The sequence below is a fragment of the Nannospalax galili genome, unplaced genomic scaffold, assembly GCF_000622305.1.
Source record: "Nannospalax galili isolate Female #2095 unplaced genomic scaffold, S.galili_v1.0 scaffold996, whole genome shotgun sequence".
Classification (NCBI taxonomy): Eukaryota; Metazoa; Chordata; class Mammalia; order Rodentia; family Spalacidae; genus Nannospalax; species Nannospalax galili.
The window spans coordinates 3,212,340-3,226,715 of NW_008339436.1; the positions used below are offsets into that span (position 1 = coordinate 3,212,340).

General features: G+C 39.7%; 1 protein-coding gene across 4 annotated transcripts in view; it reads right to left on the minus strand.

Annotated features, from left to right (window-relative positions):
- Window positions 1-4,177: 4,177 nt before the first annotated feature.
- Window positions 4,178-14,376, minus strand: part of Mapk8 (mitogen-activated protein kinase 8) — a 111,386-nt gene continuing 101,187 nt past the window's right edge. For 2 of the 4 annotated variants that reach the window (XM_008834122.3, XM_008834121.2), the window contains exons 10-12: window positions 14,229-14,292; window positions 9,440-9,517; window positions 4,178-5,872 (exon numbers count right to left, since the gene is read on the minus strand). In XM_008834122.3, the coding sequence (XP_008832344.1) occupies window positions 5,727-5,872; window positions 9,440-9,517; window positions 14,229-14,292 (288 nt within the window). In that variant the 3' untranslated portion in view covers window positions 4,178-5,726. Of the gene's footprint in view, window positions 5,878-9,439; window positions 9,518-14,228; window positions 14,293-14,376 lie in introns of all 4 variants that reach the window. The other 2 variants (XM_008834124.3, XM_008834123.3) reach the window with 1 other exon arrangement.

Sequence of the window (14,376 nt, forward strand, 5' to 3'; positions counted from 1 at the left end):
GTCTTTTTGAGACAGGGTCTCCCTGTAGTCCCAGCTGACCTGAACTCACTATGTAGACCAGGTTGGTGTTGAACTAGAGATCCACTGCCTCCCGAGTGCTGGGACTAAAGGCTTGCACCATCACACCTGCCAGGATCTTTGCTCTCTATCACACTATTTCAATCAAGTTGACTAGTCTGATTTTTCCCCTTTCCTCTCATTTCAGCCTCCAGCACAGTGCCTCAACCATACAAGTTTTCATTAACTGAAGTTGAATGCAACTCATGTTAGAAAGCTAAAATTTTCAGATCTTATTTGAATTATCTCTTGGTTTCAAATGAAGTTCAAAGATACTGGTATATGCCCTGCAAAAGTTAAATTTTTTAAACACAAAATCAGTAAATCTTCATTTACATAAATTTAATAAATTTTCTTAAATTTTATGTGTATGTATTGCCTACTGACAGCTGTTAGCTGCCATGTGGGTGCTGGGATTTGAAGCCAGGTCTTCTGCAAGAACAAACAGTGTTCTTAACAACTGAGCTACCTCTCCAGCCCCAAATTTAACAGATCTGTAAAGGCATACTACTTTAAAAATGAAATATCTACATTAGGAAAACAAAGAACTCCAAGTTATGACTAGGTGGGAGCCTTGATCATTCAACTAAAAACAAGCTTAACATTGACACTGTGATGCCAGCGTCTGCTGCTCTGCCTCCCCGTGACTGTAACAGGATAGCATGCACCAGCTCAGGAACAGCATTCTGTCCGGTCAGCAGGTGTCCGGCAGCAAATTGACTCTTCAGAAGGATGGCACAGATGCAAGGGCTGCTGGGCAGGAGGCAGGCAAGATGGAGAAATGCCATGCCATAGGCTGGGGTGACACCCAGGAAGGGACCCTGGACATTACAGCTCACTCAACAACCATGAGAAGCCATGCCAAGAAAAGGCAGAACAGGCCAGGGGTGGTGGCATACACCTTTAATCCCAGCATTTCGGAGGCAGAGGCAAACGGATCTCTATGCAATCAAGGCCAGCCTGGTCTACAGAGAGCTGGGGCTACAGGGAGGCCCTGTCTCAAAAAAGACCACCCCGCCCCCCAAAAAGAAAAGGCAACAGGCTTCAAGCTGAAATCTGCTGATTTTGAGACAGAATTAGGTGCAGTAACCTAGCTTTGCCAAGTGGCCATGAGGGGTGCCCTCTAATACTGTTACTAAGTTAAGGGCATTGATGCAAAGTTCCTTTCTTAAGGTTTCTCTAGTGATTTCAAACATAAGCACCCCCCCCCACACACAAAAGCCAAGAACCAAGAACACAACATACACAAAATCCCAATATAAACTTGCTCTAGTAATATCCTTTAATCCCAATCCAAAGGAAGTCCTAAAGTCATCAAGAAAAACTTACCACAAATTTGTTTTGCTTTCAATGAAAAACTCTTACTTTCATACCACTTTTTTTTTTTATTTAAAATATTATAACCAATTGACATACTAGATAACATTGTTTACATTCCAGTGGTGCATGTTTAATGACTAGGGCATGGATGATTAAAAACCACAGTAATGACCTCAGCATTCCCTACAAAGTGCCCCATTTTGTCTTGTCTAGAGAGGAGAGGGAACCAAACACAGGGAAGGGGAAGGTCAAAGAGGGAATGACATGTAAACAGGGAGGGAAAAATGTCAATTATCATACTTAGGTTTCCAGGTTTGAAACCTTGTTGAGCAGGATCAACTGCAATGAGGAAACAGATGTCACAGTCCGGGTAGACAGCTACTTCAGTTCAACTTCATCATTCTGCTAGAAGATCAACAGCTTCTCAAAAATATACCAAATATTGGGCCTACAAAAGTAATTTATTTCTTCGTAAAATTTACTAAGATTTACTCCTTTTGTAAAATGTAAAGAGTGGACTGCTATAGAGCAGGCTTCTACTTACAAAAACAGTAAGAATGTCAACAAACACATCTAACACAAATTTTCAAGATACACAGTGAAAGATCTTACATGGGAGTGTCTCTTACTGATGCAAGGTTATGTATTTTACATACTTACTGGTATTTTGTCAACATTGGCTATAAAGTATTCAACGCACATTTATAATTCACACTCAGTTAAGATCTAACAGTAAGGGCAACAGCTCACTTGGGAAAGCATAGAAAATTAGTGTGAGGTAGTTCAATAAAAACCTAATTTAATTTTAAGTCATTGTGAGAATAGAACATTGTGCAAAACTAATCCACAGGTCATATTTCTCAGAAGTTTCAGTTAACGAAGAGAATCTAAACCAAAAATGGCCAGAAAGTGTTACTCTTACTAGACTCTCTTTAAGAGCACTTTAACTAAGAGCAGTCACTTTGAAATGAATTAGGACACAAGTTTTCCAATCTTACCCCAAGCTATACATTTCTGCTTCAATGCCCTTTACCTCTTTCATCTTTCTTGCTATTAATTAAGACAAATTTGTTTCCTGTGATTCAGGAAAACCCTAAGAGAGATCAGAAGAAACACAATGCACACTAAAATGCAACAGGCCAAGGAGAGGCAACGGTGGAGAGGGCCAAGAATGAGACAGACGGTAGTGCTGGGTTTCCTACACTGGTAAGAAGTTTACTGGGGTCACGGGGCAGCATGCATCCACTCTACAGCTAATGTGTGACTAATGAACAACATACACAAACTACAACAGTACTTTTTGAAAACATACTATGTTTTTAACCTCAAAATGCTGTGCAGGCTAGTGCCTAGGCAACACTGATAGTCACGTCTTTGTGTGTGTGGTAGATACTGGCCAACAGTGTAAACCAAGTTGTAACTGTAACATAGGAAGCAGCTTCACTTGCCTGTTGCTGACTTCACTGTCAGACACTGATGTCCTCTTCACCTTGGTCTCTTTGGGGAACACAGCAAGATGAACCCAGAAGAGAAGGCTGCAGGCTTACAGCCAAGTTGCTGCTCTGCACACAGTCAAGCTTCTCTGTACTGCTAAGGGGCGGCTGCTGCACTGACAAGTCGGGTGTGAGCTCAGAAGGCCTCTGCTCCTGGGGTACACTCTTCTGAAATGGCACCCAGCAGCATGGCAGGATGCAATGGAAGCTGTTCAGCAAATAGCAGGAAAGAGTTGAGATGCTCTACTTAGGTATGTTATAATGAAGCAATCCCAACAACACAGTTGTCTTACAGATGGTCAGTATATATTAGGGGTAACAGAACCAGGAAGTCAAGTAGGGAAATCAGTGTTTCTTTCCTAATCTAGAAGTTGAATGACAATTCTCAGTTAAATAATTTTCTGACAGTAAGACAATGAGTCTCTCAAGTATATAAAACTGAAAAGTCAAATTATAGGATAGCTTAACAAGTACTGCTTGACAGAAAACATTATTTTCAATTTCTTTAAAAATACTTAGGATACTTTAAGATTCTAAAATAAAAAGTATCAATATGATCGACCCTAACAGATGTAAGCAAAGAGGGGAAGTTGCAGCAAACAATCTTAAAAATCTAGGGCACACAACATTCAACAAACAGATCTTGCTTTTAGGATATAATTTGTTAAGTATTTTAGTTTACATTAAGCAATGGAAGTCTGTTTTCTTTTAATTCAACTGAAACACGATGGCTGGCAAGTGGGAGCTGGCATTAACAACACATGATACAATCAGAACTAGTATTCCTTGCTTAACCAAAATCTTTATCAAGAAAGATGGCTTATCAGCAATCAAACATAAAACATGGGAAACCAACAAAAGCATGTCAGCTGTTAAAGTGCAATAGTGACATATTTTTTCCTAGAGAAATCAAAGCCAGTTAACTGTAAAACTAATACAAAGTAAGAACACATTCCTGCTCAGATTTCTGCTAAAATTCTGGCTCTAATCGTGTGTTTCTACAATGCAAAGACGCGCTAATAGTCTCAACTCAAATTTGCCTAATAAAATTAATGCACCATTATTGTATGTGTAGAAAAGGAATCAATACGAGGTGGAAGGCTAGAAACCATGACTTCAAACCATGATCAACAGACTTGCTATTTCAAAGCATATAAAAAAGCTAATGTATTTTAATCTTAAATATTGCACATTAACAATGACCTAAAATATCTTATTTGAAAGTAATTCTGCACTTAATATACCAATAAAATGCTAAGGAAACTTTCAGACATTTGCTGAGCTGCACCTGTTTTTGCTCTTGTTGGTCACGAGCTCTAATGAGCTCCTACCTAGAACCTTGCCACTTATGGAAGTATGCATTTCCCAGTTCATCACACGAAACCCCTCTTATTCCAGATAATACCAAAGGTACCTGGGCCATTAGAGACATCATTTCAGAAATAATGAGACCTCAATGACATTTTACTTAGGAAAAATTCAGTTACAGAGAAATAATTCTGTAGATAGAAAATGTAAACAGTTAACACACACTTGTCAGGAGCAGCACCATTCTCCCACTACTCAACGTCCACACTGCGTGTCATATTGGAAATCAGGTATAAAAAAAATTAAAGACGCAGACTGAATAACCACCACTTATGCCTGCTCTGCTCACTGTGAAGAAACAGTCCTTAGAAAATGATATCCTACATATGGCTGTGTGCTACTATTTTCAGATGAACGATATATTGCTCATTTAAACATCACCTACACAAATTTAAGTAGGCTTTGGAACCTCCTGACAGCTAGGAGAAATATAATTATGCTACAGGTAGAATCATATGGCCAGAAACACCATGAACTGGTGCTCAACAAACAGATCCTCCAAGGAATAGGAACCTGGAGAGGTCCAGAGGCCAGAGGCTGCACAAAAGGGAAAGTCCAGACTCTAGACCGTTGCCAGGACCTATAGCATGAGGAGGTTAACTCAGTGTGTACAGAAACAGGCTCATAGCTAGTAGAGGGGATTCATTTGTTTATTTGCATTGAAATGTATTATTCATGAAGTATCCTCTTGACTATGTGATCATAAGCTTTAAGCATGCCACAAATGTCCAGAATACACCATATTTCTTCATACGACTTTTCACTGGGTAAGGTGGGGAGATTAAAAAAAGGTGGTAGTATGTGCCTAGCATCTTTAAAGACATACTCTGAGTTATTCTGCCATTTAGATGACAGGGCTTTTGCCAAAAGTCAGGTAGGGTTGTTGATCTATTATTTTACCTAATTTAGGATTGGCAAGTAGCAAATATTGGAGGTCTCTTGACACGTTCATCATGTACAGTAGTTATTCCTGAATATAACTGGCTACAGGTTATTTTCCCTTACTCCTCTGGGGTTATTTCACTGATAAGCACATAACCCTGAAGAATAGCATTGTGAACAAACATCTGAAATAAATTCTAATAAAAAAACTATAAACATCTTAAATAATTCATGATATACGCAAGTCACCACATAATAGTTGCTTTGATAAACAAAATTCTTACAAATTCAGTAAAAAAAAATCAGCAGCATAAGATAAAGCAAATATGCAAAAAATTTAAACCATGATAAAATAATTAGGTTTACATTATACAGTTAATTACAGCAAAAAATACAATACAGTTTTGTTGCTGTTTAAAAACAAAACTTAGGTTTTAAATTACATCACTTGAAATTAAAAAAAATAAACTACTTTACTACAAAATGAATTCTACATTTTTTGAAAAAAAAAATCACTCAAAAATAAGACCACTGCATTGTTTTTAAAGTAGTTCTATCAATGACTAGCTGACTCCCCATCCCCCCACCCCCCCACGGCCCAAGTAGTCATCTACAGCAGCCCAGAGGTCCAGTTGATGCTTCCAGACTGCTGTCTGTATCCGAAGCCAACGTCGGATCTGTGGACATTGAAGACACATCATTGACAGACGGTGATGACGAAGGATGCTGAGAGCCATTGATCACTGCTGCACCTGTGCTATGAGAAACAAAACAGCAAATCAGTTGCAGAGAGAGTTGCAGGCCCAGGTGCCTGCACTGGATTGACTACCTCCAGTTGTCAATAGGCTTCTCTTGGGTTTAGGGGTGCCAAACGATACTAAACCTAACACGGATGTACTCTCTTCCATGTAGGCTATTCTGAAGGGAGAATCCTGTGAATGTCTGGAAACCCACAGTCCTGTCCTTTCTATAACTTGTTTTGGGGTTTAAGACAAGAACACATAGAGAATGGCCCAGCAGCAAAATCCATGAAGGGCATGTTTGACTACCATATGCCAAAGCGCATGGTGGCTTACGCCTTTAACCCCAGCACTTTGGAGGCAGAGGCAGGTGGGTCTCTTGCGAGTTCCAGGCCAGCTGTGGCTACAGGGAGACCCTGTCTCAAAAAAGACCAAAAAAAAAAAAAAAAAAAAAAGTGTCTCTACACTGAATTTTGTTGGAAAGAGGATCTCAAAGACCCAGGTAATTTTAAAAAGTTTGAAAACTAGAAGACAGGAAATTATTTTTGACATTTTCTCATAAAAAAAAGGAAAATTCTACATGATCTTCTGGTACACCTTGAAAAGTTAATGCAAAGAACAATATTTTAATTTGGAGGAGAACTTAATTCAACTACCCCAGTCTACAAGAGATTACGTGACTTGTCAGGGTAACTGAAACAGCCTAGTTAGGTAAACTCAAACCTCACTCTGACTCTAGTAAATACTTGACAAATACAAATATAGACTTATAATCAGAGATAGGAACAAACTATTTCCTTTGCTAAAAGTAGTATCCAGCATGCATTTCCTGCATTTAAAAAACAGGAATGCCACTAGGCATGGTGGTGTGGGCCTTTGATCCCAGCACCTGGGAGACAGAAGATCTCTGTGAGGAGACTAGGCCAGCCTGGTCTACTCAGTGAGTTCTAGGACAGCTGGGGTTAAGGAAGACCCTGTCTCCAAAAGATAATCAAACAAACAAACAAACAAACAACCAACCAACAAACAAAACCCAACCAATCAACCAACCAAACAGAAAAAAACCCCAAAAGGAATACCTTACCTAGTGACAGAAATTCTTTCAAGGGGTGAGGGGTGTTAAAGCAACTTACACACAAGGTAGGTGCTTTTGAATCATATGCTCACTAAATAAGGATCATTTAGAATTACAATAATGTAAGTTACAGAAAAGTTCTCAAGAACACATTTACAGAGTAAAAACAATGGGAGAGGTTCAGGCACCCAAGATTTGGAAACACTCTCCTGAACTGAATCTGAGACCACCCTCATTCTGTCTTAATGATGTATAACAAAACACTCATATATGAGAGGTCCCCTGAGAGCTTGCTTTCAAACGCAACAAGGGAAGAGGCAGGGAAGTGGGGAGGGAAGTGAGCAATCAAGAAGAATGGAAGCACAAGGGAGAGAGTAGGTGCCACGAAGTGAGGAAGGAAAGGACAGCAGGCTGGAGTTATGACAGAGAAGAAAGGCAGGAGAGTGGCCTCCTGGATTCAAGCAAGGCCCAGGAGCTTCCCAGCCAAAGCAAAGACTTTCTACTCTGCAGTTCAGTTGGTATGTGTAGAATGTGCATCTTCTAACTGTGAGGTGGAGTATATATCCCATACCACACATGGTACAGCATCCAATGCTTTTTATGTAGGCCTCTAGTAATTCAGGATCCCTTTCATTTTATCCAAATATTTTAATCTGATAAAGAATTTTTAAAATTTATTTTTATTTTGTGTATATCGATGTTTTATATGCACGTAAATGTACAGTGCCCATGGAGGTCAGAAGAGGGCACTGGAATCCCAGGAACTGGAGTTACAAATGGTTGTTAGCCACTGTGTGGGTGCTGGGAACCAAACCTGGGTTCTGTGGAGGAGAGGCCAGTGCTCTTAACTGCTAAGCCATTTCTACAGCCTCAAGACTGATTTTAAGTGCATCATAATTGGCTAACACTTTAACTTGAAAATAAGGTACCCAAGAAAAAGGGAAAAAACAAACAAATGTGTTTTCTCTGAAGTAACAGATTCTTAAATATATGAATGTCGAAACAGAGGAGCATGCTCCCCTCAGGTTTCTAGTGTGTTCCTTTATCAAGTGACCCTTCATATACTCAAAGAGGGCAAGCTCATTTAACACTAGCCAACCAAACAAGGACAGATAGACAGTCCACTGGGAAAATAACCTAGCTCACCTCTTAAAGCCAGGTGGCAATGAAGTCAGATTATCTGACACTTTATCAAAGATTGATTCTTCAGGTTTTCTGCATAAGCAAGAACTAAATATTTTGATATCAGCTAAAATTCCCAACACTCCTTTTTGTAAGCAATAAATAAGAATCTAGAAAATGTCTAAAAACCTCAAGCCCTATCTTTTCTAAACTGATGCATTCTGTGAGTGCGATTTTCAAGAGACTCTGTATTATAAATTTGGGAAGACTGTATTTCTCAATCAAGGATTTAAAATACACAACTCTACCAAAAAAAAAAAAAGTAACAAAATGTAAAAGGAGGACTACTAAACTTAAAAAAGTATGCTTATATAACAGAACAGGGGCATCTGAAACTATAGTTTAAAAATATCTCACCTACTAAAGTGTTAAAAAGACATGAAACCTACTTTTCTCTTAGAATGGAGAATAGTTTTAGAGGGATTAGATGCCATTCTATTTACTCAAAATCAAGACTGAATCTTTTCAAACACTACTCAGCCTTTGAGATTCTGTTCAGATTCACCTCTTTCAAAAAACCACCCTAGTTATTAACCTGTGTAACCAGAGAAGTCTGCTGCCAGACAGAAGTGATGTAGGATGCTGGAAACGTCATACACATTGAAGTTACCGTATTAGTTCTACATAAAGAGTTTGTGATCGCATGCTAAGTTTTCTGAATTTTATTTTCTTTGTGTATAAAATGTGTACAATAATCCCTACTAGGGCCTTAGGAATGAATGAAATAAAGTACATAAATCACCAGTGTCTGCCATGTAGCATGTACCTAATATGTACACGTTACTTGTCATATAACATTTTCCCTCAATTTCTTATATTTTCACATGCACCAAAATTAAGATCAGCTTATGATAAAATGTTTTGACTCCTGTAATTCAGGGTCTTAGAGAATGAATACTTTATAGTGCTCAGTCTAACGTCATTGTTTTAGTACAACAAACCAAAAATACACAAAAGAGTGACAGAACTTGATATCACATGTACAAATTTTGTAGCAAAATTGATTTATTCAAGGTAAAGACTTAAAATCAAAGTATATTGAGTTTTGTGGAATCTCTTCTTTAAAGATAAGGCAACAGTGCCAATGAAAACAGGCTTTAAATTTCTTCAATGGAATGTCAGTGTTAAGAAGATGTGCGTTTTAAGAAGCCAGTGACGATAAATGAGTAAAATGTGTGGAGACAGAGTGTGAAGTGCCTTCAAGCAGAAACAACCCAAACTGTGACTGAATAAAGACAGGAGGCACGGACAGAACTGTAGGACTGAAGACTGTGATGCACGAAGTAAAGGGCAATGGCAACTAAGCTTATATTGTAACCAACCTAAAGGAGAGGGTTGCCCCCGGATGACACCATTCTTGGTTCTCTCCTCCAAGTCCATCACTTCCTTGTAGATCAGCTCTGAAAAACAGGACAAAAACACACTTTTCTAAGTCTGAGTGGTCCTCACAAGATATGTATATTTTAAGTCAAACGTTTTAAATTTCTAAGTGATTCAGGTAGTGTCCTTACAGTGATAGCAGTAACAGGGGTCAACTGTGTGTCAGCTTTGATTCTTGGGTATCAACAATCACCCCTGGATGCTCAACCACAAATTACACTGAAACAAAGTCAAACTTCTGCTGTAACTGCTTAAGTTGGTTTAAGGACATCTACGTTAGAAGTCAGCATCTGATCACACTGTATTGCAGGACACAGCATTCCATCCTACAGACACTTGTTTAATTATGTCCAAGAGAGGGCTTGGCCATGCTTACTTTACTCCTACTTGCTAAGCCCTGGCACAATGCCTGGCACACTGGTAGTGTGCAACAAGATCAGTTACAAAGATTTAAATCAAGGAACTGTTTCAAATCACAATGGGATATAAGCACATTTTTACTAAGGTCAAAGAAATAGTAACTCTTGCGTAGTCTAGCACAGCACGCTGACACTGCCAGCATTCCTTCCTATGACTGTCGTCTTCTTCCTGAGCATGGGGACAGCAGCACCCCACTACAAGGACAGCTTAGACTAAAGACAGACACAGGGTGCTGCCACACAGTGAAGCACACACTTCATATCTTATATTCTTCTAAGTGATTCTGTTTGTCACCATTATTTATCATCTTTGGGTTATAGAATCTTTAGAGAATTACATGAAAGCAATTCTGTAAAAAATGTAAAAACCAAAAATTTTATAAAGGATTTCAGAGTCTGTGTTAATTCCTGAAGTTCAAGTTTCTTATGAAGAATCTCTTGTTGGAGGCCAGGCATGGTGGCACATACCTATAATCCTAGCATTTGTAAGTCTGAGGCCACAAAGTAATTTCCAGACAAACTTGAGCTACAAAGTGAAACTTGGTCTCAAAAGAAGAAAGAGATAAAAGATATCCTCGGCTGGGCACAGTGGTGCATACCTGTAGTCTCAGATACTAAGGAGGCTAAGGCAACGAATTTCAAAGTTTGAGGAAACATGGTAAGACTTACTCTTTTTTTTAAAATTTTAATATTTTATTATTTTTATTTTATGTGTATGAGTGTATTGCCTGCCTGTATGTGAGTGTACCCATGTTGTGCAATGCCGTGGAGGTCAGAAGAGGGCTTCAGATTCCCCTGGAACTGGAGTTAAGGATGGTTTGTAGCTGCCATGTGGGTGCTGGGAATCGAACCCGGGTCCTCTGCAAGAGCAATCGGTGTTCTTAACTGCTGAGCCATCTCTCCAGCCCAAGACTTACTCATAAAAAACAAAAATGAAAACTTCAAGTCCAGCCTGGTCTACATTGTGAGCTCCAGGCCAGCTGGGGCTACTGGGAAACCGTCTGAAAAAGGCCAAAAAAAAAAAAAAAAAACCCAGCCCTAACAACAGAGTTGATATTTATGTCTTTAATAAGGTAGAACAAGCGGCTCTGTTGCACTTAGTAAGAGCTGGAGATACCTTAAGTCTGCTTGCTATGGTAATTTTGGGCTTAGGGTGAGAAAAATAGCATCGATAGAGGGTTTTTAAATTTTTTTTTTTTTTAAAGAAAGAGATGGAGAGATGGCTCAGTGGTTAAGAGTACTGGCTGCTCTTGCAGAGGACCGGGCTCAGTTTCCAGTACCCACATGGTGGCTAACAGCCATCCTTAACACCAGTTCCATGGGAATTTGACACCCTCTTCTGACCTCCATGGGCACCGCAAGACACAGGTACACTTCATACATGCAGGCAATACAATCATACACATAAAATAAAAATTATACTTTTTTTCGCCGGGCGTAGTGGCACACGTCTTTAATCCCAGCACTCGGGAGGCAGAGGCAGGCAGATCTCTGTGAGTTCAAAGCCAGCCTGGTAGCCTGGCCTACATAGTGAGTTCTAGGACAGCTGGGGCTACAGGGAGACCCTGTCTCAAAAAGACCAAAAAACAAACAAACAAACAAACAAAAAACAAAAAACAAAAACAAAAACCACAACACTTTTTTGATATATTTTTGTGTATTTCATATACAACATCTTAATCATCTTTCTACCCTCTTCCCCATTGGCACCTCCACAGCATACCCAACCACACACACTGGATTTCAGGTATTCTGTCATTTATGCTAAGGCCTACTGAGTCAAGTTAGTGTCCCCTCAGTGCAAGTTCATCCACTGGGATCTGGCAAAGCCAACACAGAGAAAACAAATGTCTGTTTATCTTGAGAAGAAAGGATCAAATTCATTCTTTTGAAAATAAACTTATAGACGGGTTACCTGTTCCCATTTAATCCACCACAGCCCCTTCTGACTACTCAATTCTGTTTAATAACAGGCCTATTCTGCCTTCATTTTAAGGTTGGCTAAAGAGATAGTCAAGAGATCACCTAAAGCCACACACTCAGAAAAGTGGTCAAACAGCTAAAGAACAACACAGATGGAGATAAATAGGATCTAAAATGATCTAAGAAAACTTTCTCCTTTTTTGGGGTGCTAGAGATGGAACCACAGCCTCCTACATGCTAGGCAAGAGCTCTGCCACTGAACTGTACTTTAAGCCCCCAACAGACATTAAAAATATACATTTTTAGCATTCCCATAACCATCAAACCATTATCAAGAAGTTAAACAGGGTCTAGAGAGATGGCTCAGAGGTTAAGAATACTTCCTGCTATTCTACAAAACCTGGGTTCGGTTCCCAGAACCTACAAGGTTACTCATAACTGGCCATAACTCTAGTTCCAGAGGATCCTATTTCCCCTTCAAGCTCCATGGGTGCTGTACACATATGGTATACATACATATATGCAGACAAAATATTCACACACATAAAAGAAAAAGTTTTTTAAAGGAAGTTGAACACACCACCTAGCCAAAAAATGGGCTTTGTGTGTGTGTGGGGTCTTTTTTTCCCCAGCGGGTGTGGAGTTGCTATGGAGACCAGGCTGGACTGCATCTCACAGAGATCTGCCTGCCCCTGTCTCTTGAGTGCTGGGATTAAAGGAATGCGCCACAGTGCCTGGCTGAAATGGGAAATTTTTTAAATTGGACAATTTTCAAAAGAAGAAAGACAAATAGTCAATAAATCCAGCCTGGTCTACATAGTGACAGGCCAGCTGTGGCTACGAGGAGGCTCTGGGAAAGAGGGGGAGAGGAAGGAGAGGAGAGAGAGAGAGGGAGAGAGAGAGAGAGAGAGAGAGAGAGAGAGAACCCTCCAATAGTAACAAATGTTGGCAAAGATATGGCAAAAAAGGAACCTTAATACCTACTGGAGAGAATGTACATTAGTATAGCCACTACAGACATCAATGCAAGGTTCTCAAACACAGAACTCTACTAAAGGAAGAGAAGACAGACTACTACAGACATTCTTGCATACCCATACTTATTGTGGTACTGTTCACAGGAGCCAATATATGGTATAAGCCTAGAGGCCCAAAGGGACTGACAAAATGTGTCGGGGGGGGCAGTTTTGGTTGGCATAAAGAAGAATGAAATTATGCCATGTGTAGGAAAATGGATGGAACTATAGATGATGGAATAAACTAGACTCAGAAAGAAATAGTCTACGGTTTCCTCTCATAAGCGAAATCTAGATATAACTATAAATATCTGACATGTAAGTACGGGGACCTATTTGGGGGGAGAAAGGGGATCAGTGAGAAGGAGAGGGGATGACAAGACAGAGTAACAAAGATGAGCTTGAGCAATGTGCAATGATACACACATGAGAATGCCATGACACTTGCTATTCTGTATACAGCTGAAGAAGAAAAAAATAAAAGCACTATTTAGGTAACTCATAAAATAGAAAAAAGAATCCTAGATTCAATGCTCAAAGATAATTTAAGCCATTTTGTTGGTTTGGGTGGGAGTGGATAGATATTCTCATACAATATAGACAGAAGCAGAAACTACAATTTCTTTGAAAGAGAATTTGGAAGCCACTGAAAGGTAGCATTTGGTCGAGCACATTTCCTTTGTGGACTGCTCTTTCAGACACATTTGAATCTGTGCACATGAGCACAAGCAGTGCAGAGCCCTTGGCCACAGCAGCAGACTACACACCTTTAATGCTTCTCATGAGGGAACTGAACTAGAGACTAAGAGACACTGCCATACTCATCACTTACCAGCCACTGAACCAAGTAGGCAGCTATGTGGACCAAGAGTGCCACCTTCAAGACGGATGACAACATCAACTAAGCAAGTGTGCACTGGTACACTGAGACTACAACCATTTGTAATTCTAAAAAGATGGTAGGAGCCGGGCATGGTGGCACATGCCTGTAGTCCCAGCACTTGGGAGGCAGAGGCAGGTGGATCTCTGTGAGTTCAAGGCCAGCCTGGTCTACATAGTGAGTTCCAGGACAGCTGGGGCTACAGGGAGACCCTGTCTCAAAAAGACAAAAAAAAAAAGAAAAAAGAGATGGTAGATACCTAGGACTGTTGAAGAAACAAAGACTATAAAACAAAGGAGAAAGCACTAACATGCCCATGAGTGAGGTGAATTTAGGAAATTAAGGAAAGAAGAAAACTTACTTTCCACTTTTGTAAAAATAATCTTATTACCAGATATCAGTTATGAAGAGAGAAAGCATTATTAAGTTCCTTAACATGAAAAAGTCACTGCAAAAAGCGAGACGCTCCTGCAGTGTTCTTAGACTGATTTACCTTTCCACTCTTCTATTGTGTGTTCCCTTTCATCCAACTGCTTGTCAGGGATCTTTGGTGGTGGCTGAAAAACACAAGGCAGTAATAATGGAGCCACTTTACTGGAAGAATATAAACTATAATTATTTGAAACATTGACCAGACAGAA